The sequence below is a fragment of the Aotus nancymaae genome, unplaced genomic scaffold (genome assembly GCF_030222135.1).
Source record: "Aotus nancymaae isolate 86718 unplaced genomic scaffold, 86718_ANA_hifiasm-v0.15.2.pri h1tg000040l, whole genome shotgun sequence".
NCBI classification, from domain to species: Eukaryota; Metazoa; Chordata; class Mammalia; order Primates; family Aotidae; genus Aotus; species Aotus nancymaae.
This window is the reverse complement of record NW_026988454.1, coordinates 110,106,251-110,131,876: the sequence shown is the minus strand read 5'-3', so window position 1 is coordinate 110,131,876 and position 25,626 is coordinate 110,106,251. Positions and strand designations below refer to the sequence as shown.

The window sequence follows — 25,626 nt, the reverse complement described above, 5'->3', positions numbered from 1 at the left end:
GTCCTCCCCAGGGGAAGGGCTTGCATCAGAGCCACACTGGCTGGAATTGGGAACCATCAGGGAGTGGAAAGGCAGGGAAGGGATGAAAGTTCAGGAATGCAGCCAGGGTGAAATAATTGTAAATGGTTTTGATGAAAGGATTATGTTTCATAAACATTTATCAAAATGAATCACTTTGTTTTAATGGGCTCTGGAACTTGCAGTGATAAAACCACTCCCATGAAGTAGTAATACGCCAGGCAGGAACCTGCCATCTGCTTTCCCAGTTATGTCTCACAAGCATCCTACAAGCCAGGAATCATCCCCATTTTACAGCTGAAATACAGAGCAGTGCAAAACTTACCTGAAGTTATTTGGTAAATGGCAGAAAAGAGATTCAATCTCAGCAATCCTTACCAAACTGTCCTTTTTGAAAACCATCCTTTCTTTTTGCTACTTCATTTATCCAGGAGAGTTAAGGAATAAGGTACCATTTTTCAAGATACAATTTACTTCTCTAAGCTCCCCCAAATTATTTTAACTACAGTATTTCTGATGACAAGTCTGTTAAATGTAAACAGACTTCCCTTTTGGAATGAGGCACATAGATAACTTAGTGATTTTTCTCTGGTGAATCTGGGTCACCACTGCAATCTCTGCTGGGTGGCAACAGTGATATCCTTGGGGATAACTGGCCTCGAGACACGTCAGTCCACCTAAGCATCCTCTTTCAGGTCACCACAGCCCACATCAGGTTCTGCAGTGGACCGCCTGTCAATGAACAAGAACCTCTCCTGGCAAGGCTTGCCAGTTCTTCTGTTCTCGTAAGCTGGGAACTACACACGCAAGTTTCTTAAAACTCGATGTAAAGGTTGAGTCATGCTATTTTAATACAGCATGTATTGTGGCTGCTATATACAGTCTTCTACCTTCTATTATTTTGGCTAGATTGAAGAGTGATGAAATGGTCAGCAAAACAAACCTGATATTACAACTATTATTGAAATGGTAGGTGCACACGTACTCCAACTGGGTGCCTCAGTTTCCTCAGGGGCAAAGGATAGACTAAGACTCCCAATTACAAAATGTTTGCCCTTCTAAAACAAATCAGTTGAGAAGAACCCTTAAAAACTCCTAGAGCTATTCCTCATAGCTGTATGTAGGGCCTGACATCCTCATGGTCCTCCCTGGATTCCTATAGCTCTTACTGTGCGTACCTTCACTTGGTATATAATTGTAATTTTTTTTTATAGAGACAGGGTCTCACCATGTTGCCCAGACTGGCCTTAAATTCCTGGACTCAAGCAATCCGCCTGCCTCAGCCTCCCAAAGTGCTGAATTACAGGCATGAGCCACTGTGCCCAGCTGTATACTTTATATTTTTAAATTTTCACCAACATATTGACATATCACCAGCCCACTGCTGTACCTAGCACAACTTCGGACTCATTGCCAATGCTCAGTGAATGGCAAATTCCTCCTTCTGCTACCACTGCACTCTCCTTTGAAACTGTGCTCTCTATACTACTTCCAATAGGACTTGGATCTCACATCTGTGAGGAAAAAAGAATCACAGATAGAACAGAATTCCCCAACAATTTTGTATTCCCTTTAAGAAAAAAATCCCTTTGTCATAATGAACCAAACAATATCTCCTGCCTCATGGTAAAGGATCACCCCTCAGCAAAAAGGGAGAAGAAAGTACCTCAGCAATCTTATAGCCAAGAACTGGCACAACTTCAGAGCCACATCTGCCACCAGAAAGCAGCTTCCAGTCCATGTGACCCAGGCCCCCCAAAAAGCTACATAATTCTTTTTTTCTTTTAAGTAACTTCAAAAATTTTTTCAGAAGCTACTCAAACTGTACAATGTTAGGAGAGAAGTCCTGCCCTGCCCCATCACAAGCTTCTGTGCAAACAGGATAACCAACCCCAAAGAGTGGACACCCAGACAGTTTCAATTACATCCTGTAGGCTGTGAACAGTGGCTCACACATATAATCTCACACTTTAGGAGGCAGAGACAAGAGAAGCACTTAAGTCCAGGAGTTTGAGGCCAGCCTGGGCAACGGAGACCTCATCTCTACTAGCTGGCCATGATGGTGCGTGCTTATGGTCCCAGCTACTCAGATGGCTGAGGCGAGAGGATCCCTTGAGCCCAGAAGGTCGAGGCTGCCATGGGCTATGATTGTACCACTCTGCACTATAGCCTGGGCACAAAGCGAGACCCTGTCTCAAAAAAAAAAAAAAAAAAAAAAAAATGGATCCTGTAACAATATCTCATTATAGGCAAGAACTCCCAGGATTCTGAGGTAACTGACATTACCAGGTATTTTATCTTCATGAAGGGTAAGTTTAGATTCAGGCAAAAAGTTCCAGGCAGAGGGGCGATTCTTCTCCTGAACTTTTACTCACCGGCCTCCCATGGCCATTTAGCTATTTTAAATTGGCAGGGTTTGGTCTGCACTATCAATTTTGACTGATAAATGCTAGTGCTGCTGAGGAAGAAAACTACCTCTAGAGAAGACAGAACTCCCAGAGAGTGATCACAGCAGGCTGCTGCCACCTTGTGGTAGTTTGCTGCAAATGTGGGAGCAGCAAACCCTGCCGGGTTGCTCTCAAGGAAAACAAAACTCAATGTGTATAAAAAACAGACTCTTAAGACCATGTGTACAAAATGTCTACGTTTATTCAACATCCTGGATATTCATCCACATATGGGGTTTGTTTTGTGGTAAAATACATATTCACCTTAACTGGTGCTACTGCAAAGAAAGCTTTCTTGACCTGCATGACTTGCCTCAGAGCCTCTCTCCACCAGTTAGAACCACCAAAGCCTAGTCTAGACCAAAGTGCTCTGGAGGAAAGAATAAAATAACAGCCAACAGAAAAGAGTTGTGCCCCCAAAAGTACTCAGAAGTCAAGTTACTTACAGAAAATAACAGTTGGGTTTGTGTGGGACTGGGAAGCAGGGTGTATGAGCCAGTGCATTTCCAATGAAGACGCAACAGTCCTCGCCCTTTCCCACTGCCTCCTCTTTCCTCACCCCATGGCAGCTTTCACAACCCATTCCCAAAGGGTCTACTGAGTCCTGACTCAGCTTTATCACCAACATTCCTTGCCTTCATTTCAATTCAACACTGTTAGTCAGGGGAGTAGAGGCAAAGACTTAGGTCGGGGAGAGGGTGGGAAACATGGAAGAAACTCATGGCACAACCCAAGTTCAGAGACGAGGCCTCCTCAGATGAGGAAGACGATGCCCTCAGACACCATGACCTGATTGTCATCCTGCATCTTGCTCAGAGCAGTCTGGATCTCAACTGAAGAGAAGGGCTCTTCGCTGTTCCGGTTGATGGATTCTGTGAGGCGATTCATGCCGACTGACTGCGCATGAGCTTCCCGGAACACATCCAAGAGAGCCACCTTGAATGCCTTCAACCTGCCCCAAACAGAAGAAAGAGGGGAGGAGTAAACAAACCCAAATGCTCTTAGGAAAGAGCTATGCTAGGAAAATCTGTAGTATTAATACAGCAGAGGTGCCCCCTCAATATTCTTTCTCACACACAATGTGCCCCTGATGGCAGTGCTACCCTTGAGGAGCCCCCTTTAAAGCTAAACTCTTATACTAGTGTGTGGGAAACTGGCATTCCCATTCAAATAGTAACCTGGTCAGCATCAATGGGGAACCATTTAGCAGCACTTAACTAAAGTCATAAAAGCATATATCCTTTGGCCCAGGGAGCCCATTTCTAGGAACTCACCTTATAGCTATACTTGCATGAGTGCATACTAATAAATTTAATACTGTTTTACTGTAAACAGGGAACAACCCAATGTCTATCATTAGAGAATTTCATTAAATTTTTATACATCCATACCATGGAAATCCTGCAGTCATTAAAAACAAGCCCAGTGGCTTATGCCTATAATCCCAGCCCTTTGGGAGGCCCAGGTAGGACTGTTTGAGGCCAGGAGTCCAAGACCAGCCTGCGCCACATGGCAAGACCCCCTCTCTACAAAAACTAAAAAATAAACACTGCACTCCAGGCTGGGCAACACAGTGAGACCCTGTCTCCAAAAAAAAAAAAAAAAAAAAAAGAGTGAGATCTATATGAGCTAATTCAAGAAGCATCTTAAGATACAGTTCAATGGTTGTCTCTGGGGGATAGAGTTACAATTGATTTTAAATTTTTTTCTAAACACTTTTCAAATTTTCTTCAGTAAACACATTGTGTTATGTGTTTAAGGTATAAAAAGAAAAAAGGGTAAAACTTGGCTATGGAGTTTCTTTGGTTTAAAATTTTTTAAACTTTTTTTAAAATTTATGGATAAAAATGTTTTCTAAAACCCTGGTGGTAAAAATTCATTTCAAAAACAAATGGCCAAAATGTATCTATCCCACCAAGAAGAATCTGAGGCTGCAATAAGACGTAAGTTTTGTCCTTGCTGTAAAACATTTCTTCCTGACCCCACAAGGACATAATTCAAATTCTCAGAGAGAGAGAATTTTTAATAAAGCAAATGGTAAAATTTAAACAACTGAGGATTCTGGGTAAAGGACATCGAGAAGTTCTTCATGCTTTTCTCGTAACTTTTCAATTAAGTTTGAAATTAAATGAGAATATAAAATGTTAAAAGCCGCAGGCCTCTAGTTTTGAGTTCTATCCATAACCAGCAGTTTCCCACTCTCTCCAAGGGAACAAAGTCCCTTCCTCAGAGATACACAGAATTCTTGAAGGGGCAGGAGTAATTTCTCTACTCACCTGGTTTCACTCAACTCCACTTTCTGGGATTCCTTGGTCTCCTGCGAGTCGGCCGTCTTTGGAGTGTATACTTCAGAGGGTTGACGGTTGTAGAGTTGGGGAAGACAGCAAGGTGAAGCAGTTTCCACAAACACTAGAGAAATCATCTCCACTCCCCATCCCTCACTGAGCCTGCTGAACACTCCTAGTTCCTAAGGTTCTTATGGGGCCAGGCAGAACAATTAGGATAAAGGGAAATCTTCACTGGATGATGAAGGAATTGAGTCAGGCAGGAGACCCTGAACATACATATTATCTGAGATGCTTATACCAGGTGTAACAAAACAGCACAGTTCATCAAGAAGCTGTACACAATAGAGCAAAGCTTTTTCCAAAGTTTTTACTGTGGGTTTCCCCTGAAGCTGTGTTGGGACAAAGCTCTTAGACTGAGGCTCCAAGCAGGGAGCCAAACAAAGAGTCCACAAGAAAATAAAGTGCACAGAGCAACTGGAAAAGTCCAGGAGGCACAGGAAGAACCTCTTTCATCAGTAAGGGGTGCTCACTCACCTTGAGGCATCTCCTCCTCTGTGTCACTGAAGTCATAGGGGTCATATGAATCCCCATCTTTGGCATCTGGCTGGCTAGTCTTCCTTCTAAAACACACACAGCAGTTAAGAGAGAGAAAGAGAGTTTGGAGACAGAATGGCAAGGGAGCCCCATCTTGTCCTCTAACCATGGAGAAAAGGACTCAGAACCACCTAAGACAAAGTGAAGCACTAGGCTTAGACCTTTGCAAACCGCTGCCTGTTCTAAACAAGACCAAGTCCCCAGACTAGTACACAAACAGGCACTGCTTCCCAGTGCTCTTTTTCCACATCACTCACCTTTATAAATGCAACCATAGCCATGGAGTTTTTTCCCTTAGAATTCTGAAGTATATATTCAAAACCCTCAGTGGCTGGGTTGCTGCTTCTACTGTTTAGCATTTCTTTAGCAATAGAGGAGTCAAAAGCACAAAAGAAGGGCTCGCTCGCTCCCTCCTTTACCCTGGTTATCTTCATCCTCAAACCCTGCAGGTCTAGGCACATCCTCCATGAACGATCTGACATCAATAAGGAGCACTTCCCTCCAGCCTCCTCTCCTCTCCCCAGCCACCAGAACTTTTTTTTTTTAAGATGGGGTCTCTGTCGAAGAGGCTGGAGTGCAGTGGCATGATCCCAGTTTACTGTAACTTCTTCCTCCTAGGCTCAAGTGATCCTCCAACCCCAGCCTACTGAGCAGCAGGGACCACAGGTGTGCACCACCAGGCCCGGCTAATTTTTGTGTTTTTTGTAGGGACAGTTTTGCCATAATTCCCAGGCTGGTCTCAAACTCCTGGACTCAAGTGACCCACCTGCCTCGGCCTCCCAAAGTGCTGGGATTATTATAGGCAGGAGCCACCGCACCTGGCCACCAAGTGAACTTTTTAATCTCAATGGCTTTGCTCCACCTTACCTCTTCCTCTTCTGCTCCCGGTCCTCTTGGCTTTTCTCTTCTTCATCTTCTGTCTCTGATTCGTCCTCACTTCGCTTCTTACGTTTCTTCTCTTTCTCCAGAACCTAGGACCAAGGCAAGTGTGGGTAAGCTAGAGGGGTCACTGATGCATGGGGGCTGCATAGAGAACTCTGAGTCCCTTCTGCACCATCAGCAGGAATGACTTCCATGTTTCCAATGGTTTACCTAGCTCCTCTTGATCCTAAATCCCAGGACCAGGGGCAGAAGTAGACACTGATACCCATCTTTTTAAAATGCTGGAAGTATGTTAAATGCTGTTTATGTAGTAGGTACTCAATAAATGTTTACTGAATAAAGAATCAAATGTCTAACCCATAATGGTTAAGTGGAAAACAATCCATTTCCTTATAAATCACGTGTCTAATTGAAATCCAAGACAACTTTAACCTAGCAAAAAGCAAGGAAGAGCTTATCAGACCCACAACTCAACCCCAAAAGGCTAAAATTCACCAGACTAGGTCAGGAGTCAGCAACTAGGAAAAGGGAGTCTAGGCTTTGAGGCTTGATATCTAAAATGACAGAGACGCAATGTCACAAACAAAAACAGGGAAATAGGATAAGAGGTAAGTTTGAGAGTTCAACTTTTAACATGAGTTTCTGAGGTGTCAATGGAACATTTGAAGAGACTACCAAGGGGAAATGTACAGAGGGACGAGGAAGACTGACTACTGAGGTAGCTCCTTTGAAAACACCTACTTTTTTAAAATGCAAAGGAAGTAGGGGAGTACAGGACATGAACTAAACCAGAACCTCTAGGAACCCTGGAATCAGCATTTTAAAGCTTTCCTCTGATTCTCAGGTGTAGTCAGGGTTGAGAATCACTGAGTGTTCCAGAGGAAAGAGTGAGGCAGACTGAACATTAGAAGACAAATACTGCTTTCTGTTGACAATCCAAATGTAGCTGTCGGCCACAGAAGGCTGGAAAGCCCATGCAACTGTGATTTATTTTCGGAAGAGCCTCTCATGCCCAGGCATCTGAATCCTCACCTTCTTGAAGTAAGCATACTGGACCAACTCCACAGCTTCCTCTGCATCCTGTAGGTCCACAGTCTTGCTCATGCGGGCCTTTGCATGGGCTGTGGCAAGTCGAATCAGAGTTTCCAGTGTTCGGGCTGTAACTGGAGATGTCTAGGGAAGAAAAGAGAAGATTGCTTATCCTGAATCCTTTGGGCACACCCATCAATCCTACCGCATAGAAAGGGAAATGACACCACCAGAAAAGCGCCAGGAGGCCCAAGCAGAGAATTCAGAGCTCTGTATTCTCTACAGACGCCATGTAAAATTCAGAAAGATGATAAACATGATTAAGGAAATATACCCAAGAGTGCTGCAGGAAGGAGGAGAAAGTGAACAGGGAAGAAAATGAGGTATCTTACAACTGGAAAGATAAAAGGCTACAGTGTAGAAAGGAGAAGGGAGAAAAATAATCAGTGTCTGCAGGCCTGCAATGCAACAGGAAGTTTGCCTTTGTATACATTCTGTCATTTTACCCTCTTTATAACTTGAGAAAGTTTTATACATGAAGGAAATAGGACTCAAAGACCTTCAAGTCGATTTTCTAAAGTCACACTAAAGGAGGGATAAGGAAAGAAGTCATCTGAGGACAAATATGTAACGATTGAGTAAACTCAGTCCAGAGGAGGAGAACTCAGACACATTTGTAACAAATGGTTTTCACAGGGACCGGTGAATACCAAACCAAGATGCTTTAACCTTTTAAAATGCTATTGTCTGAATGGTGTTATTGACCTAATCAGTCAGAATGAATTGGAAATGAATGAATCAGAAATCTCGGTGTTTACGAGGAGACGTGTACAAGTTTCAGGTGATTCTGATGTGTCCAATCCTCTCATTTTATGGATAAGGAAGCTGACCTGAGGGGTGCAAGGATTTGTCTACAGTCCAAAAGCTAGCTACAGAGGTGGGATCAGACACGAAACTACTTCCTTCTGGCATACCTCCCCAGTCTCCCATTATATGACCCATCACTGACATAACCTGGTCACTTCTTGTTTCAAGTTTCCTAAATTACCATGTATATCCACAATGACATTCAAAAATAAATGCATTCACATTTAAATTCATTCATCAAATCCTGTAATAATTTAGAAAGCTACCAGAGTTTGGAAGTCATACACTCCATTACAAGTTCTAATTCTTGAACCACCTAAAATGCTGGTGAAATCCTAGCCTGCACTAGCAGACCTAGAGAATCCAAATTGAGAGACTTACAGACCCTACACTAAGATCACAACTAAAATAGTGTATGATGCTCAGTTCTAGGTTCAATGAGAGGGCCTGTGACACACCAGAAGTTCGCATGTGGAAAGGAACAGTTAAAAAGAAAGCAACCTGTTTAATGAGGAAGACAGGTGATACACAACCTCCAAAAAACAAGACTAACACCCATAGGTAAAAATCGTGGGGTTTAAGCTTAATAAATATTCTAAAATTTCAAAACAGTAATGTTCAGAGCATGCTGTCACTGGGGATATTAAAAATCCCGGCTGGGTATAATGGCTCACACCTGTAATCCCAGCACTTTGGAGGTCAAGGCGGGCGGATCACGAGGTCAGGAGATCAAGACCAGAGATCGATACCAGCCTGGCCAACATGGTGAAACCCCGTCTCTACTAAAAATACAAAATTAGCCGGACATAGTGGCGCATGCCTGTAATCCCAGCTACCCAGGAGGCTGAGGCAGACTAGCTGGAACCCAGAAGGTGGAGGTTGCAGTGACCCAAGATCATGCCACACTGCACTCCAGCCTAGTGGCAGGGCGAGAAAGTCCCAGCATTTGAGAAGACAGAGTGGATGAGGCTGGAGTAGATAATCGGGGATCAAGTCTAATCCAAGAGTCTACATCTATGTCACGTAATAAGAGTTCTGGACTTGGATCTTTCTGCTGTAAAATCCTATGCGAACTACACAGCCCCTAAAAGATTTAGACAAATTTGGGCCGGGCGCGGCAGCTCATGCCTGTAATCTCAGCACTTTGGGAGGCTGAGGCGGGTGGATCACCTGGAGTCAGGAGTTCGAGACCAGCCTAACCAACATGGAGAAATCCCATCTCTACCAAAAACACAAAATTAGCCAGGCATGGTGGTGTATGCCTGTAATCCCAGCTACTCAGGAGGCTGAGGCAGGAGAATCGCTTGAACCCAGGAGGTGGAGGTTGCGGTGAGCCAAGATCACGCCATTGCACTACAGCCAGAGCAACAAAGACCGAAACGCTATCTCAAAAAGAAAGATTTAGACAAATTCAAGGACAGCTATGTTAGGTTACTAGAAATTGCTTTGAATAACCATCATGGTTGCCTAACTGCTAGTAATTTTTCAAAGTCCAATTCAAATATCATACTCGTGATATTCATACCCCTAAGGGAAGCTAAAAGAAAAATTAACAGTTTCTTCATCTATACTCAAATAGCCTCTCACACTGATTCCTTTGTAAGTACCACACTGGGGTATATATTTATAAATATGTATGGATGTCTTTCTGTCTACCTTTGTGCTTCTCCCTCCTGGATCTGAGCTCTTTGAGAAGAGTGCTTATTAATTTTACATTGCTTGTAAGAAGAGAGACTAGGTCACTTCCCAGAAGTCACTATGCTTGCTGAATGAATCACAGCTTCTGGAGGCCAATGTCATTCGAACTCATGAGATACATGTTATCTCTGGGGTCCTTATTTCATTTTCCTTTGTAAAAGGAAATGACTAAAATTGTGTAACAGGAAGCCCTTCAGATCAGGAAAAAAAAGTCACTAAGTTAAAATGCTTTCAAAGCTCCCAGATGGCAGGGACTCCTGCTCCAGCCTTATACCGAAGGGACCCCAGGCCCATGCTCCCCTGGGCACTCACCCTGGCGGTGTCCGAGCTCATGCTATCCTGGCTGCGCAGGCGTGAATACTCTTCTGCAATGTAGGCGGCTGACTCCTGTGTCAGGACAGGCTTGATGATTTTGGCCACATGGATGTACTTCTTCATGAATGCTGCACTCACCATCTTCTCCCTGGAGCCACACACAATGAATTCCATCTCCCTGCCGCACCTTACCGCCTGCCTGGATTAGTGGCTTTGCCTCTCAGAAAACCCAGGGTCAAAACAGACAAAGCCTAGAATCCATTATCATAACTGCCATTTATATCGAACATATGCAAGACTCTTTCACATATTTTTATTTAATTATTTTAGGTATTATTTGTGAGTTAGGTAGTTTAGGTAGAAAGTTTAGGTATTATTTGCTCTATTTTGTAGGTGGGAAAACTACGGCTCAGAGAAGCTAAAGTGGACTCAAATAAAGTTTTCTGACTCCAAATTCTACTTCTTAAACCAACAGCTTTGAAGATTATGCTATGCTTCTTACTGCATCACGGCCAAAAACAGAGGTGTAAGATCCCACATTTCATGCTTTCAGCGCCTGATCACATGTCTCCTTCACCCAAGTCTACCTACAAAGTCTCAAATGGTTGCTGTCTACTAACCCTTCATCACAAATGGCTACATGACATGTGCCATCTTTCATGTATAAGAAGACATCACACAACCACCATCAGAATCACCCAAACATTTACAAGGCAACTGACCAGGATAAAGGTGACCCAGGAAAAGAAAATTGGTCCACATGGTCATGACTCCAGGCATGGCTTTGATCTGGGCATATAATGCCTTAGCTAAGCTTAGATATACACATGTTCTAATATAACACAAATTGCATGTACCCTTGAGGAAGAGTTAAGAGAATGCTCACTTTTTCTTCTTGGTCCCATGCAGAAGGTTGTCATGCTTCTCATAAATCTGGGTGTCCTGCTGATCCTCCTGGCTAAAGTTGGGATCATCTGTGGCCAGGATATCCACAGCACTACCCAAGGGCATAGCTGGTATACCCCAGTTAGGAGAAAGGAGAGTAATAAAAAGTTTAACCCAGGGAAAATTGCTTCTTCCATAGCACAAGAAGGGAAGACACCAAGATTCATAAAGAAAAGGTCCAAAAAGAATCAGACACATGGAACCCACAAATAAAGATGGTGGAACTGCCTGGCCCACAGGAGATGCTCAAAGTTATTCCCAGACCCAGAAAACGACAAAAGACCCACCTTAGGATAACCTCCAGTAAGCAAGAAGCGGGGGTGGCTAAGCAGTTAAGGGCTCTTCAACATCAACCCCAACACTAAAACACCTACCACCACCTGGGCTGAGTCCAAGAAACTACCATGTGTTTAGCCCCTTTCCATTAGTTACTCTTACTATCCTCATGGCCTCACCATCGCCATCTTGCTCCCCAGGTGCTCTGTAACGGTGCATCCGAAGGACATGGTCCGATATCTCCCGATCCTGCTCAGGATCCATCTGATCCAGCATGATGAAGAGCAAGTCAAATCGAGACAGCAGTGAGTCCTGTAGTCCAATGTTCTCCATTGGAGTCTTATACTGGTCATACTGGGGAATGCGAGAACAACAGAAGTGAACATGACATCAATAGGAAGAAAGAACAAGGCTACAGCGATTCTGGGAGTGGGAATGGAAGGCTTGACCTCAAAGAGCAAAACAGACAAAAAGGACTGAAATTTTAAAGTCATTGAACAAGGTAAATCATCTCTTCTACCCGCAACCTTTCTCTAACTGAGCTCCCTAGGAAGCTGCACTTCCTATACCACAGTAACCTCTAACAGGCTGAGCGTGGGTCTCAAAACCAGGACCCTCCTTCCCAAGGCTTATTCTGCTCTTCTCATTCCCAAGGCAGGATTGACTCTGAAAGATGATCCCTTTCCCTAAAGACAGGGCAACCTGGTTAGGCTAGAAGCACTTAGAACTTTTTGGAGTCCCTTACTCAGAAGATATGGGTAAAACCTCAACTAAAATGGCCAATGATCTATAAATCATAACGTCTTAGGAACTGGTCAGGCACAGCCACTCACACCCGTGATCCCAGCACTTTGGGAGGCTGAGGCAGGTAGATTCCTTGAGCCCAGGAGTTTGAGACCAGCCTGGGCAACATGGCAAAACCCTGTCCCTACAAAAATTTAAAAAAAAAAAAAAATTGCCAGGCATGGAGGTGAACATCTGTAGTCCCAGCTACTGGGGAGGCTGAGGTGGAAGGATCACCTAAGCCCAGGGAGGTCGAGGGTACAGTAAGCCAGGATCACTCCACTGTACTCCAGCTTGGATGACAGGGTGAGATCATCTCAAAAAAAAAAAAAAAAAGAAGAATTAATCAAGGGAGCTTTTCTTTAGGATTCAAGGACCTCAATACTCTCCTTTCAATTCTGGGCCTGCTGGACTGATGCCTACCCATCCACATACACTTCACAGCCTTTAGGTAATAATGACTTTGACCATGTTCACATTTCAGGTCCTGCCATTTTTCTTATACTGTCCAATCATTCTTCAGAATGACATAAACATACATTATCATTTATTTTATTTTATTTTATTTTACTTTTAAAGACAAGGTCTCACCATATTGCCCAGGTTGGTCTCAAACTCCTGGGCTCAAGTGATCCTCCCACCTTGGCCTCCCAAAGTGCTAGGATTACAAGCATGAGACACTGCACCCAGCCCTATCATTAATTTTAAAACATATGGTTTTCAACCTTGTCTACACATACATAACCAACCTGCAGAGCTTCTCTAAACCATAGCTACCAAGAGCCCCAACTCAGAGATTTCAATTCAGAAACTCTGAGCTGGGGACCACACATCTGTATATATAAAAAACACCATTGCAACAAGATGTTCCCATACACTAGGAGATTATAAACTGCCAGGACACAGCATGAGCTCTGGGCTCAAATCCTGGCTCTGCCATTTTCAGGTTTGTGGCTCCTAAGCAAGTTACATAATCTTTTGTACCTCCATTTTCTCATCTGTAAATAAAAGATAACTACACATTGTGAGGTACTTACTGAGAGGATAAAAGGAGTTGGTAAATATAAAGCATTTATGAGCATTTACTAATGGAAGTATTACTATGATACAATCTTTAGAGGGTAATTTTGCAATCTCTACCAAAACAAAAATGCATTTAACTCTTCATCCAGTAATTTCATTGCTAAGTATTTACACCATAGATATATTCCCAAATCTACAACAAAACACACATGAAGGATGGCCACAACAGCTTCATTCATAATAGGAAGAAAAAAAGGAAACCACTAAATACCCATCAAATGGAGACAAGTTTAAAAAATCCCTATGATGGAATACTAGTAATCTATTTCTTTAAAAGCAAAACTCAGCGAACCCCAAGCACAGACAAATATAAAAAGACTATATCTGGGCACATCATGGTCATGATAAAAATAAAGATAAAGAGATCATACTTAACAAGGAAATAGTGTATTTGCTGGTACATGCTTAAATTTTTGTTTCCTGAAATACTTCAAAGCTGTTATCTCTTGGCAAAGTGAGAGGGGAGAGAAGTGAGTCTTTTCGTTTTCATACTGTATCTCCGTTCTGTTTAGAAATTCTCCCTCCACGTGTATGTAGTCTTTTTACTTAATGGACTGTTAAATACATTAAATAGATTAACTGTATTGTTAAGAAGTTACTTTAAAATAAGGAACTTTCCAGGGGATTCTGCTGTGCAGGACTGCATGAGGAACACTGCTCTAAACAAAGGACCGTAACAAGAAAATGACCTTACTTTAGTCTTTGGCCTACTATTCCCCTGGGTCATCTAGAATACACTTCTTGGCCCAGCAAAACCAAATGAAGGTGAGGACAATGACTGGGGCCTGATTCCACTTACCCTGCCGTAGACAGGGTTGGCAGCTGCCAAAACACTGCAGCGGGCATTCAGCCGAGCATGGATGCCAGCCTTGGCGATGGTCACTCGACCCTGCTCCATCACTTCATGGATGGCTGTGCGATCCATGTCAGACATTTTGTCAAATTCATCAATGCAAACCACACCTCGGTCAGCCAGGACCATGGCCCCCGCTTCCAGACGGCGCTCCCCTGGGAAGTGAGAAGGTAAACATGTGCCACAGTCTAGGTTATAGGGGCCAGAAGCAAGGGAGTTGAATCTCCTTCCTAGGAATCTCTCACTTTACATATAAGAATGCAGCAAAGGTGGCTTGGCTCCAAGAAACTTAGAGGAAACCCTGGTGGGTCACCTTTTCAGCTCAAACCTAAATATTAGTATCTTTCTGTCCCACTTTGACCCCTAAGTAACTAACTTCTCACAAATTTCCTTTATAGATTCTCTCATCGGCATCATCCTCAAGTAACATCCCAGCTAGACCTCTGCTCTCTCTTCACTGGTCTCAAAATCCCTTCCTCTAGTTCATAAAATAGTACAATCTTCATTTTTATTTCCTTTCTAATGTGATAAGCTTTTCTCCTTTCAAATCAAAAACATTCCTGTAAATAGATGAACACCAAAGACTTGAATAAATCACCCATCATTGCTGAATACTCAGTCCTCTACAATCATGCCCCAAATAACCTCCTGAATGTATCTTCAGAACACAGGCCAGGGCACACAATGGATCTATGCTCAGTTTCTTTGCTGGGCCTTTGCCAAGGACCCTTACACCCTTACCTGTTTCCTGGTCTGTGGTGACAGCAGCCGTCAGACCCACTCCAGAGGAGCCCCGGCCAGTGGTGGGGATAGCCCGGGGTGCAGTGCAAAGCACGTACCGCAGAAGCTGAGATTTGGCAACCGATGGGTCTCCTGTAGGGTGGGGGCAGTGATGACTCGCTAGAAAACTCCCCAGCAACCCCAGCAAGTTCGGCCTTTCTAGCACAGCTCTTGACACAACAGAGTCATACAGTAATTGGCTTTCAAAAATATTTGCTTCGCTTTTCCCTTTACCACTAATGGAAGAATATATTTTATATACTATAAATCAGGAATTCCAGACACAGTTTAAAAATAAAAAGATTCATTTTTTAGCCTTTTGTCCTTTGACAGCACTGAAATACTGATAAGTACAGAATATACAATATTACATATTACAGGTCCCTACAACCATACTCCAAAAGAACAAGAGTCTAAAGCAAATCCCCAACATCATACCTATTAGAAGAATATTGATGTCCCCACGGATGTGGCTGCCGTTTTCTAGGTCTCGTTCCACCCCTCCCAAGAGCAAGCAGAGGATTGCTTTCTTGACATAGTCATGCCCATGGATACTAGGGGCCAATGACCTGGCCAACTGGTCAAAGATATCCTACAGGAGAAATAACCAATGGCGAGCCTAGTGAAATTCAATGGGACTTTGTGGAGCTCCACTTTATATACTTTGGCCTATAGAAAATACTTGAAGAAATATATAAACATGTACATTGTTCCTAATTGCAAAAGCTTCTTCTCTAAGACAAATCACATTATCGGGCCATTATCAGAGTAGGCACAGAGGCAGCCTGGATTCCGAAACCTGTTTAGAGGTTTAATATTCAAGGGAAAAAAAGTAGCCCCAGGTTCAAAACATTTTAGGTTTAATAAGAAAATGTACTATGCTTGAGCAGTAACCTTTATCATCACACATTCATATATGTCGTTCAATTCTAAATGTGGATATACATCCTATCTTTAAAAAGAAAAACAAGTTAGAGAACTAAAACAAAGAAAAAATGCCTAATTTTAGTAATGCATCACTAATGTCTTCAGTAATAAATACACTTATTGGTACACTGATAAGTTAACTCCTATCCTAATATTTGTATTAGGCTCATTTAGCAGCCCAACAGATAGCAGGTATTAAAATTCTGTTTAATAACAAAGAATTATTAAAGAACAAACAGCAAAAACACCCTTTCACTTATTGATTGGGACAAAAATAGAAGAAGCTAACACCAAATACTTCATTATTATTATTTTTTTTTTTGAGACAGAGTTTCCCTCTTGTTACCCAGGCTGGAGTGCAATGGCGCGATCTCAGCTCACCGCAACCTCCGCCTCCTGGGTTCAGGCAATTCTCCTGCCTCAGCCTCCTGAGTAGCTGGGATTACAGGCACGCGCCACTATGCTCAGCTAATTTTTTGTATTTTGAGTAGAGACGGGGTTTCACCATGTTGACCAGGATGGTCTCGATCTCTTGACCTCGTGATCCACCCACCTCGGCCTCCCAAAGTGCTGGGATTACAGTTGTGAGCCACCGCGCCCGGCAAACACCAAATACTTCAGAGAAAAAAACTTCAACCCTTGCTTCTGATCTAGCACAAAAACAGCCATGCAACAAAACACAACTCTTAGAAATCCATTCCCACCCTCAAATATCTAAAGAATGCCCAGACCTTGGATCGGGTTTTACTGAACTTCTTGATCTTGGCTATGTCCTCAGCAGAGAAAGAAGGCTGAGCGTCCTTGCTCATCTGCTTCACATTACAGGCAATCAGGACAGTCCTGGGACAAAGAGAATAAAGAGAAAGCCTGTTATATTCAATTCCTAACATCAGTAGGTAGTACCCCCAGCAAGAGTAAGCCTTTTTAGGCTACCAAACTAGACCAGCAGATCAGAGTTGGTGTAACTGTTGTCAATTAAACAACTGGTTCCGTCTGTGACCCAAATATGCTGATCATGCCCCTCCTCTGAAATTGACCCACAGAGCTTCAGACAGAACTGTGTTTGGGGACGAAGTGTAATTACATGAGAAACTCCCAGGAAAGCCATGAGGCTATAATCGTTGTCACAGATAAGTCTCATTTTTGGCATATGACGGTAAGTATCACCAGCTTTATCTGACAGAAAAGATGTATTGAAGGTATCCTGTCTCCCAGGCAGAGAGAGCGCTCCACCTATCAGATACAACTCTCTGGAATACAGCAAACTGGAGAAAGGATATTACCAGAAATGGAAGCTGTCAACAGCATTCCATACACTTTAAGGCAGACCTTTTACCTGAAGGTCCCAGAGGTGTAGCCTCCCTTCTTTCCAGGAAGGCAACGATAGGTTCCCACCACCTGAACTCGGTCACCAGGCTTCACTTTATCCACCAAGTCATCATCCAGAATGACATCCACAGAGCGGGGGAGCTGGCCGGCTGGGGCCTTCTCTGGCATCTCTTGGATGGTGATGGTCTGGTGATCCTTGTAAACAGACAGGCCATATTCCGTCTCAAGGGGATTGTTCTCCTCATCCTAGAAAAAGACACACAGAGGGATAGAGTGATCTCAGTCCTGTCTTAAAAATGCCACCTTCTCTAGCTTTTTCTGTTCCTGTTTTAGTAACAAATCGTTGAATGGAAGGGGCAACCCCTAGTCTGAATGGACTAGGTTATATTAACATCTAAATTAAGATTCTTATTTCCCCTTTAAAGCTGAATATATGCTTAGATTCTGAAGCAGTTTTTTCACTCCTAGGTAATACCCAACAGAAACATTCACCCAAAATCATGCACTGTAATACTCATAGCAGCATTACACCTAATAGTCAAATATTTTAAAATTTTAAAATGCCATAAATAGTATAATGGTTAAATAAACACAGTATATTTGCATAAATGAATACTATACAGCAATAAAAATGTATGAAACACGCCTAAATGCAACATGGATAAATCTCATAAACACAATGTTGAGCAAAAGAAGCCCAACACAAGAGTATTTAAATAAAACAGAAAAACAGGCAAAAGTAATCTATGCTGTTAAGACATCAGAATAGTGGTTACCCTTGGGTAACATGAGCTCTCAAGAGGGACTTTTGAGTGCTAATGCTTCATTTCCTCATTTGGATGCTGGTTACACAGATATACTCAGCTTCTAAAACGTCATCAAACCATACTTATGTGAGCTTTCCTATATGTCTATTAAAGTTTTACTTCCTTGACATTTGAATTTTCTAAAAACACAGTTGTCACTTATTGAGTGCTTGCTATGTGCCAGGCACTGTGCTATTACTTCACAAAATTATCTCATTTAATTATCACAACTTTATAAAGAAGGTATTTTTCACACATCATGGACAAGGAAACCAGGATACTAGGAGAGATGAAATAAGTTCGATAACACAGTTCAGTAGCAGAGCCTGGACTTGACACAAATGTGAACTCCAAAGCCCATGTTCTTAAGCACCAGCCTAAATCTCCTCCAGAAGATCTGATCCAATGTATTTCACCTTTTGAACAAAGAAGCTTGGCCACAGTAATCAACAGAGGAGTACTCCCCGAGTACTTCCTGAAGAGGAAATTCTAGAAAAGTGGAGACCTTAAGGTCCAAAGACAACAGAATGACTTAGAAAATACAACTGGCAGGCTGGGTACAGTGGATCATGCCCGTAATCCCAGCACTTTGGGAGGCCAAGGGTGGGTGGATCACCTGAGGTCAAGAGTTCGAGATCAGCCTGGCCAACATGGTGAAACCCCTATCTCTACTAAAAGTACAAAAATTAGCCAGCTGGGGTGGCAGGCACCTGCAATCCCAGCTACTCAGGAGTCTAAGGCGGAAGAATCGCTTGAACACAGGAAGCGGAGGTTGCAATGAGCTAAGATCAGGCCACTGCACTCTAGCCTGGGCAACAAAAGCTAGACTTCATCTCAAAAAAAAAAAAAAAAAAAAAAACTAAAGAGACACAGTCCTTAAGGCCATCAATAACTGGGACCATAAGCGAATCATTTAACTTCTCTGATCTCAGCATTTCATCTGGAGGTAGACTAAATGATGCTAAAGTATGTTTAAGGTATAATTCTAAGATATTCATTCTTGTTTTTGTTTATATGTTTCATTTCTCCACCACTTTGAAGACTGATGATGAGGACTGGTCTAATTTATATCCTTGTCCTCCATAGGGCTTAACAGTGCTTTGAATACAGTAGTTCTCAATTAAAATTTAATGAGGGGAGGAGAGGAATTCTCTGATAGAATGATTTCAGACATCAAGTAATTAATATTAATGATCTTTGGTCTCCTGAGGAAAGCCTTGCATTGTCCTCAATCCAGATCAATCTGAACACTAAGAATAAAGAAAGCATTTTCCTATGCCAGCCTTCTCCCAAACCCACAACAAAGTACTTGTAAAGATTACCTAACAGTCTATCATTATTTTTCTACTTTTTAAAAAGCAGATCATAAAATTATATGATAACTTTGTTAAAACATCTATGTAGATGACTACTCCATAATTTTCTAAAGTGAACAAGTGTTTTCTTAAAAAAATAAAAAGAGCTGTGGCTGGACATGATGGTTCATGTCTATAATCTCAATACTTTGGAAGATGCAAGCAGGAGGATTACTTGAGGCCAGGACTTCAAGCCTAGCCTGGGCAACATAATGAGATCCCATATCTATAAAAAGTGAAAAAAATTAGCGTGGTGGTGCATGCCTACAATCCCAGGTACTCAGGAGGCTAAAGTGGGAGGATTCCTTGAGTCCAGGAGTTTGAGGCTGCAGTGACCTATAATCGTACCACTGCACTCCAGCCTGAGAGACAGAGATCCTATCTCTAAAAAAAAAAATAAGAATTAGGAAGCCAGGTGTCGTAGCACATACATGTAATCCCAACTACTTGGGAAGATCACTTGAGCCTGGAGTTTGAGAATTTAGTGCACCATGATTACACCTGTGAACAGCCACTGCACCCCAGCCTAGGCAACATAGGAGGACCTCATCTTTAAAAATAAACAAGTAAGAATTGTGAGATTTTCATATTAAACTCTGGCCTGCAATCAATCTTTCCTTTGAATTAGTCCTTATTTTTCACCCTTTATAGAAAAAAGACTTCAGATATTACACAATTTCTTGCCTTTGGAATCTTTGACTCCAACCCCCAAGAAGGCTCAATGTATCCCCCCTACCTTGGTGGGATAGACAGAGCTGGAGGGAAAGGCCACCAGGGTAGTGAGATCAGAATAACGTCGCTCTATGGTCTTCTTAGTAGCAGGACAGTAGTGGACACTGCGGACGACTTTGGGACGAACTAGAGAACCTAGGAATGATAAATGTGCATAAAGTCACCCAACTAGACAATGACACAGGTGGGACCCAAACCTATGCAAGACTATGATGACTCCAAACACTGTGTTTTTTTGACAGGGTTAACCTATTTCAATATTACCTTTTATTCACTTTTTTATTTATATATAGACCACCACCATATCCATGTAAAATTTTAAGTACTACCAATCCCAACTAATAGGTGGAGTTAGGGGTTGAGATGAGAGATTGCCATGAACCAAGACTCCTCCAGCATTCAGCAGAATTCATCATTCTACTAACTCAAGTGGTTACTCAAGATCCCCCTAACCATTGTGCACTGAGCCTCTCAGTTTTACCACATAATTCCAATGCTCCACTTCTCTGAAGCCACAAGCTACCCAGATCTACCTTGCCCTTCCTGCTTTCCCCATCTCCTTAAGTCTATTCTACCTTCATTTCCTTAATAGCCCCCTTTAATCCACTTACATTTAGTAACAATGCCCTCCACACAGACCACACAGCTGAGGAAGCAAGAGGTAAGAGTCCGCGGGGAGACGTGCTTGGAGCCAAAGCTGCCTTCCAATCCTATGTAGAACTCCTCATACTGCTTCGCATAGGTAGCATCAATGGAAGTCACAAAATCCTTTAAGGCCCGCTGGAAGGCAACCAGCTCCTCAAAGGCATTGTTCAGGAGCCTGTACATGGACAAGAGAAAGAAAAATTAGGCAGACAGGGCAGAACTATAAAAAAAAATATGTTCTCAAAACAGCAAATATTCTTGGATCATTAAGAACAATGAGAAAATCCAGCTTCTGCTTTCTCCTGCCATCCTATAAGACTCAGCAGAACACCAGAACTAAGGACCAACTTTAATTCAACTTATCAAATATATAAAAATCATATTCAGCTAAACATTGGAAGGAGGGCATTTGGGAGGAAAATGCCAACCACCCTACTTTTTGGAAGAAAAAATAATAGGTGCAGGTGAGCTATGAAGGCTTCTAGATCAATCCTGTTTCATACAAGTCCTCTCCTGGGAGGCTGTTCCAATCTGGCCATGAGGGAAGAGAGCCATTCTCATTGAGGACCAGTATATCCCCTTGCCACTCACCGGTTAGCCCTCTTCTCGTTTTTCCTGCGCAGGTCATTCACATTGACAATCAGCCGGTACTGGTTGTCACTGATCAGCTCCCGAACTTTGCTCTGATAAATTCCCTGGTCTTCCTGCAAAACAGCCACCACATATCACAATAGTCACAAATTCAAAAACAAAATGTTTCTAAAGAATCCCAAGTATATGCTCATCAATGTTTCCCTTTCATTCACTATTTTCAGATTCGAAATACACCCTAAGAGGGGACTGTAAGAATTATAATGACTTCCTCAAGGTCCATGCTGTTATTCCCATCCTCATGGACAACTTTTCTGCATGCTGTCATTTCTGTCTTTAGTGAAGAATTAAAATGAGCTCATGAAAAGTCTAAAAGGACAATAAATGCAAACTTTGTTAAAATGTAAGTAAACATAAAAGGTAACAATGTGAATAGATGGATATGTTAATTTGCTTCACTGTATATAATTGTATAATTTGCTTCACTGTATATACACTATATAGTATACATTGACACATTTCACCATGTATACCAATGTATACTACATATCAATGTATACTATCTATATTTATATGTAGTATACAAAGTTAAGTGTATATATTTGTACATTTTGTACACAATGAAAATGTAAATTAAACAGACTCTTAATATTCACATTGAAATGGCTTTTCATTTAAGAATTATGTACAGAAGTAATATTTTTCCCGATCATTTCTGTAACACGGCAAGGGTTCCTTGCCTAAAATAGAGAATCTCAGCTATTTGGTTATATCATCAACCCTTCAAGATGGTTTTTCAACATTTATGGCTTTAAGTCTTGGGTTGCACATGAAATCCCCTTAGCCTGCATACATAACACTTTTTATCTGCATCTTGGTACTGAAAAACAGTGCAGCCGAATTAGGAAGTCTTTTCCTCCAGGTAAAAAGTCAGTCCCTAAAATCTGAGCACCCTGCAATGCGGCTGATCACTATAGCCCCAGAGCATTCCCTAGTCCACAATCTCCCCAAATCAAGAGAGAACTGGGCGTGAAGCGCAAAAGGCCGAGGTGGGCTTTGTCATTCTGCTTGAACTTAATGGGAATCTGTAGCCTTTCGCGCGTCCGGAACATCGTTTGTACTCAGGACAAAGTTAAAGGAACGCTTTCTAAGAGTTCGCGTATAGAACACAAACTAGCAAGTCCAGCGCGAGAACTACAAGACTGGGGTGGGAGGTTCGGGCCAGCAGGCTCCGGGGAGTCACAAGGTCTGCAGGTCTGGCGGGCCTGGCCGGGCCGCGTCCGCAGGGACTCCGAGCGCTAGAGCCCGCGCGCCAGCGCCTCCCTCACCTCATCATCCAGGAAGTCCAGGTAATCTCTCTGGGCCTCCCGCAGTTCCACATCGTCCAGCACCACGGTGCCTGCCATGCCCGCCGCCGAAGAACTACCTCCACCAAAGCAGCGCGGAGGTTCCCAGGATCACTCCACCCCCGCGCGAAACTTCCGAACTTTTCCCGCCACCAAAGGTTACCTCGAGGAAGAGGCGGGGACCCCGGGAGCATATAAACATTTTGATTGGCTGAATTCTCTGACGCCGGAATAGTAACTGTCCAATCAAAAGCTTATTCTTCTCCGGGTTTCCGCTGGGCTCCTCGCGGTGGCGGGAAACGTACCATCCGGGATTCTAGGTTCCTCCCCTCCCACCTCCTCCTCACTGACTAGCAAACTAACCAATAGGGCTGAGAGGAGGTTCACAGGGCCGGTCATTGGGTAGCTGGAGGGCACGGCCTGGAGAAAAGGAAAGCGCTGAGTTCTAGGGGTGTTCTCCCTCTTTCGCGGATATTTTGCAGGGTGTTTTCAAACTGCAGAACTTTTGACCCGATGCAGTGACCAAATTCTGGCTAGCGGTGGGACTTCCCTTGAAAGTAGACTAAACATCAGAGGATGGTGGTTTATAACGCAGGGAGATGAAAACATAAAAAAAAAATCATTTTTAAAATGTATCCAAATCAGAACTGCCCTCAAGTGACATCCTAGTGGAAAAGTGGATTTTGAGAATCTATAGGATAGAATATAGAACTATAGCATCTTAGGGAAAGAGTATTTAGTTAACCTATTTGCTGTCCGATAACCGTTGCCTGAAGAACCCCATAAAGACATCAGGCCGCGGAGGATGATGAAGTGAAGAAAAAATTCGGTATTTACCCCGCCCCTTAGAGACCGCAGCGTGTGTTACACAAATTCTAGAAACCGTTACTACTCCATCTTACTTAGTAACGGGTAAATTAAAGACTTTCTGGTCTTATAAAAAGATCACAGGATCCTTTTAAGTAACTTAGCTTACTGAATGATCAACACAAAGGGGAAAATAGTGTTTCATGCCGCCTTTGATTAAAAATCAATAGTTAAATGGTTGTAATCATTAAAAGATCATTGCATGTCCAAATTTATATGTTTGTTTTTAGTCCGTCGTGGGTGGGTTTTTATTATTTTTTAGTTTTATTTTGAGGTATAATGTATATACAGTAAAATGCATAAATCTTCAGCTCAATGAATTTTTACCTATGTTTACACCCATGTAACCACTCTACACAGTAAAGAGGATGCCCATTGCCCCAGCATGTGTTTTTAATTTTATTGAACAAGAAGCTAAAATACCAGATTGCCCAACACCAGATAACAGTTGATAACTTGTTATCTGAAATTTCAGCCAACTGTTTTTTTTTTTTTTTCTTGATTCAGTATTTATTTGGTTGCCACAGACTGTTTTCCAGCCAACTGTTAATTAGCTTGTGTTTGAAAGTCTTCAGGACTCACTATGTACTGATAAATATTCTAAGAATAATCTGCCTAAACAAAATATATATGCCATCTATCTGTGTGGGTATATGTATTTCTAGTTACGTAGTTTGTAGTTATTACATGTTTTGTGCCATCCTGGTAGGCAGATAAATCTATCCTTAGCCAAAGCAAAAAGGCTGTCATTTGACTGCCTGCTTTTGTGCATATTAATGGGCAAAAAAAAGAAAAAAATCTAGAATAAAGATCCTGTTTGCAGTTATATAGCAAGAAGTAATTACTGATTTACTTAAGACTTTTTATCACTTGATCATAACTCTTATGAATTTATTGGACACAGTACTGAGATAAACTCTGCTCTGGAAACAATTTGAAATTAACACTAAAAGAACCAGGAAGCTTAGTTCAAACTAGAAAAGAAGTGAAGTCATTTAGTGGAAAGTCTGAAAGAGTGGAAATCTGAAAACCATATCTTTCATTCTCCACTTTTTTCTGGGCTGGTTCCTTATATACAGTATAAGATGAAGAAACTGAAGTAGAATTCTATCTCTGATAATCTATTTACTCTAACATTCCATGAGCTAATGGCAAATTTGGAAACTATGTAAAGACAATTCTGTTTAATAAATTATGCCATGGTCTTTGATAAAGACTTGATTCATCCTAATGTCATCATCTTCAGCTATGACGGACACAGCTCTATTTAACTGGTGTTTCTCTCTTCTTTCATTAGGGCATGAAATCTTTAAGCAGAGGAAATGTGTTTCCTTTTCATCCCCCATACCTCCGAACTGCCCAAAACCAATCAGGTTGTTGCTACAGAGTAATTAGGGCGTTTGTACATATCTTATATAGAGTCCAGCTGAGCTTACCCCGTGGCCCTCCTCTATCCTGATTCAAAATTAAAAAGCACATATAACCTAATAAAGTAGTATATCTACAGTTTCCAAACTGGGTCACATTCCTACTTTCCTCAGTTTCAATTTTCTTTCCACCCTAGACTTTAATGGACTCAAGCCCATCTCCAAGGCTACCTAAATGCTAGGATGCTCCCTGGAGAGCAGAATATACAGGATGATAGTAGAAAGAAAACAAGATTGCAAAGAGATTGCAAAATAGATGTAATACTTCCATTTTTCTATGTCCACAGGGCCCAAAAAATACCCAAAGGCATAATACAAATCCATAATACATATTATTGACACGAAATTATATATACCTTTGTTCAAACCAATGAACAGTATATGTTGCAAAACATTTCAAATAATACCCTGTGATTAAAAACCTGTTTAGGCATTCAGGAAAGTGCCATAATTCATTAGTAGTCCTTTGACATTTACTCAGAAGCCACCAAAGCTTGGAGGTGAGAAAATCTAAGCCTCCAGGTGTCACAGCAGCTCAAGGAATCATCTGCAGGCACAGGCTTGCCCTAAACTAGTAGTTCCATAGTGCGAAGTTCAGCTAGAGTTTCAAGCACCAAGACAGGCAGATTTGGTTACTCTTTCTGGCTGCTCCGTATATTATCTGTGCAATATATACAGATATATCTTACTCTGTGTCTCAGTTTTTCACCTTTCAAATTAGGTTAGTAGTATTTTGCTCAAAT

At 42.1% G+C, this 25,626-nt stretch overlaps 1 protein-coding gene across 2 annotated transcripts; it reads right to left on the bottom strand.

Moving 5' to 3' along the window:
• Window positions 1-2,647: 2,647 nt before the first annotated feature.
• MCM3 (minichromosome maintenance complex component 3) lies at window positions 2,648-22,741 on the bottom strand. Of its 2 annotated transcripts, XM_012441613.2 has the most exons (17): window positions 22,572-22,741; window positions 21,244-21,356; window positions 20,619-20,827; window positions 20,012-20,142; window positions 17,122-17,360; window positions 16,517-16,625; window positions 15,297-15,450; window positions 14,820-14,951; window positions 14,025-14,233; window positions 11,539-11,713; window positions 11,025-11,151; window positions 10,136-10,286; window positions 7,262-7,402; window positions 6,215-6,318; window positions 5,288-5,373; window positions 4,742-4,811; window positions 2,648-3,417 (listed from the first exon to the last, which is right to left on the bottom strand). In XM_012441613.2, the coding sequence occupies exons 1-17, from the start codon at window positions 22,647-22,649 to the stop codon at window positions 3,219-3,221; spliced, it is 2,427 nt and encodes an 808-aa protein (XP_012297036.2). In that variant the 5' UTR covers window positions 22,650-22,741; the 3' UTR covers window positions 2,648-3,218. The 2 variants fall into 2 exon arrangements, with proteins under 2 accessions (XP_012297036.2, XP_064217056.1); XM_064360986.1 differs by lacking the exon at window positions 21,244-21,356 and having other exon boundaries at window positions 22,572-22,739.
• Window positions 22,742-25,626: the final 2,885 nt, after the last annotated feature.

Coding starts and splice junctions, on each gene's coding strand:
- MCM3 (XM_012441613.2), bottom strand. CDS start 22,649: ATGGCAGGCACCGTGGTGCTGGACGATGTGGAACTGCGGGAGGCCCAG. Junction 14,234..14,819: donor CACCACAGACCAGGAAACAG/GTAAGGGTGTAA, acceptor CTCACTTCCCAG/GGGAGCGCCGTCTGGAAGCG. Junction 6,319..7,261: donor AGTATGCTTACTTCAAGAAG/GTGAGGATTCAG, acceptor CCTTGGTCCTAG/GTTCTGGAGAAAGAGAAGAA.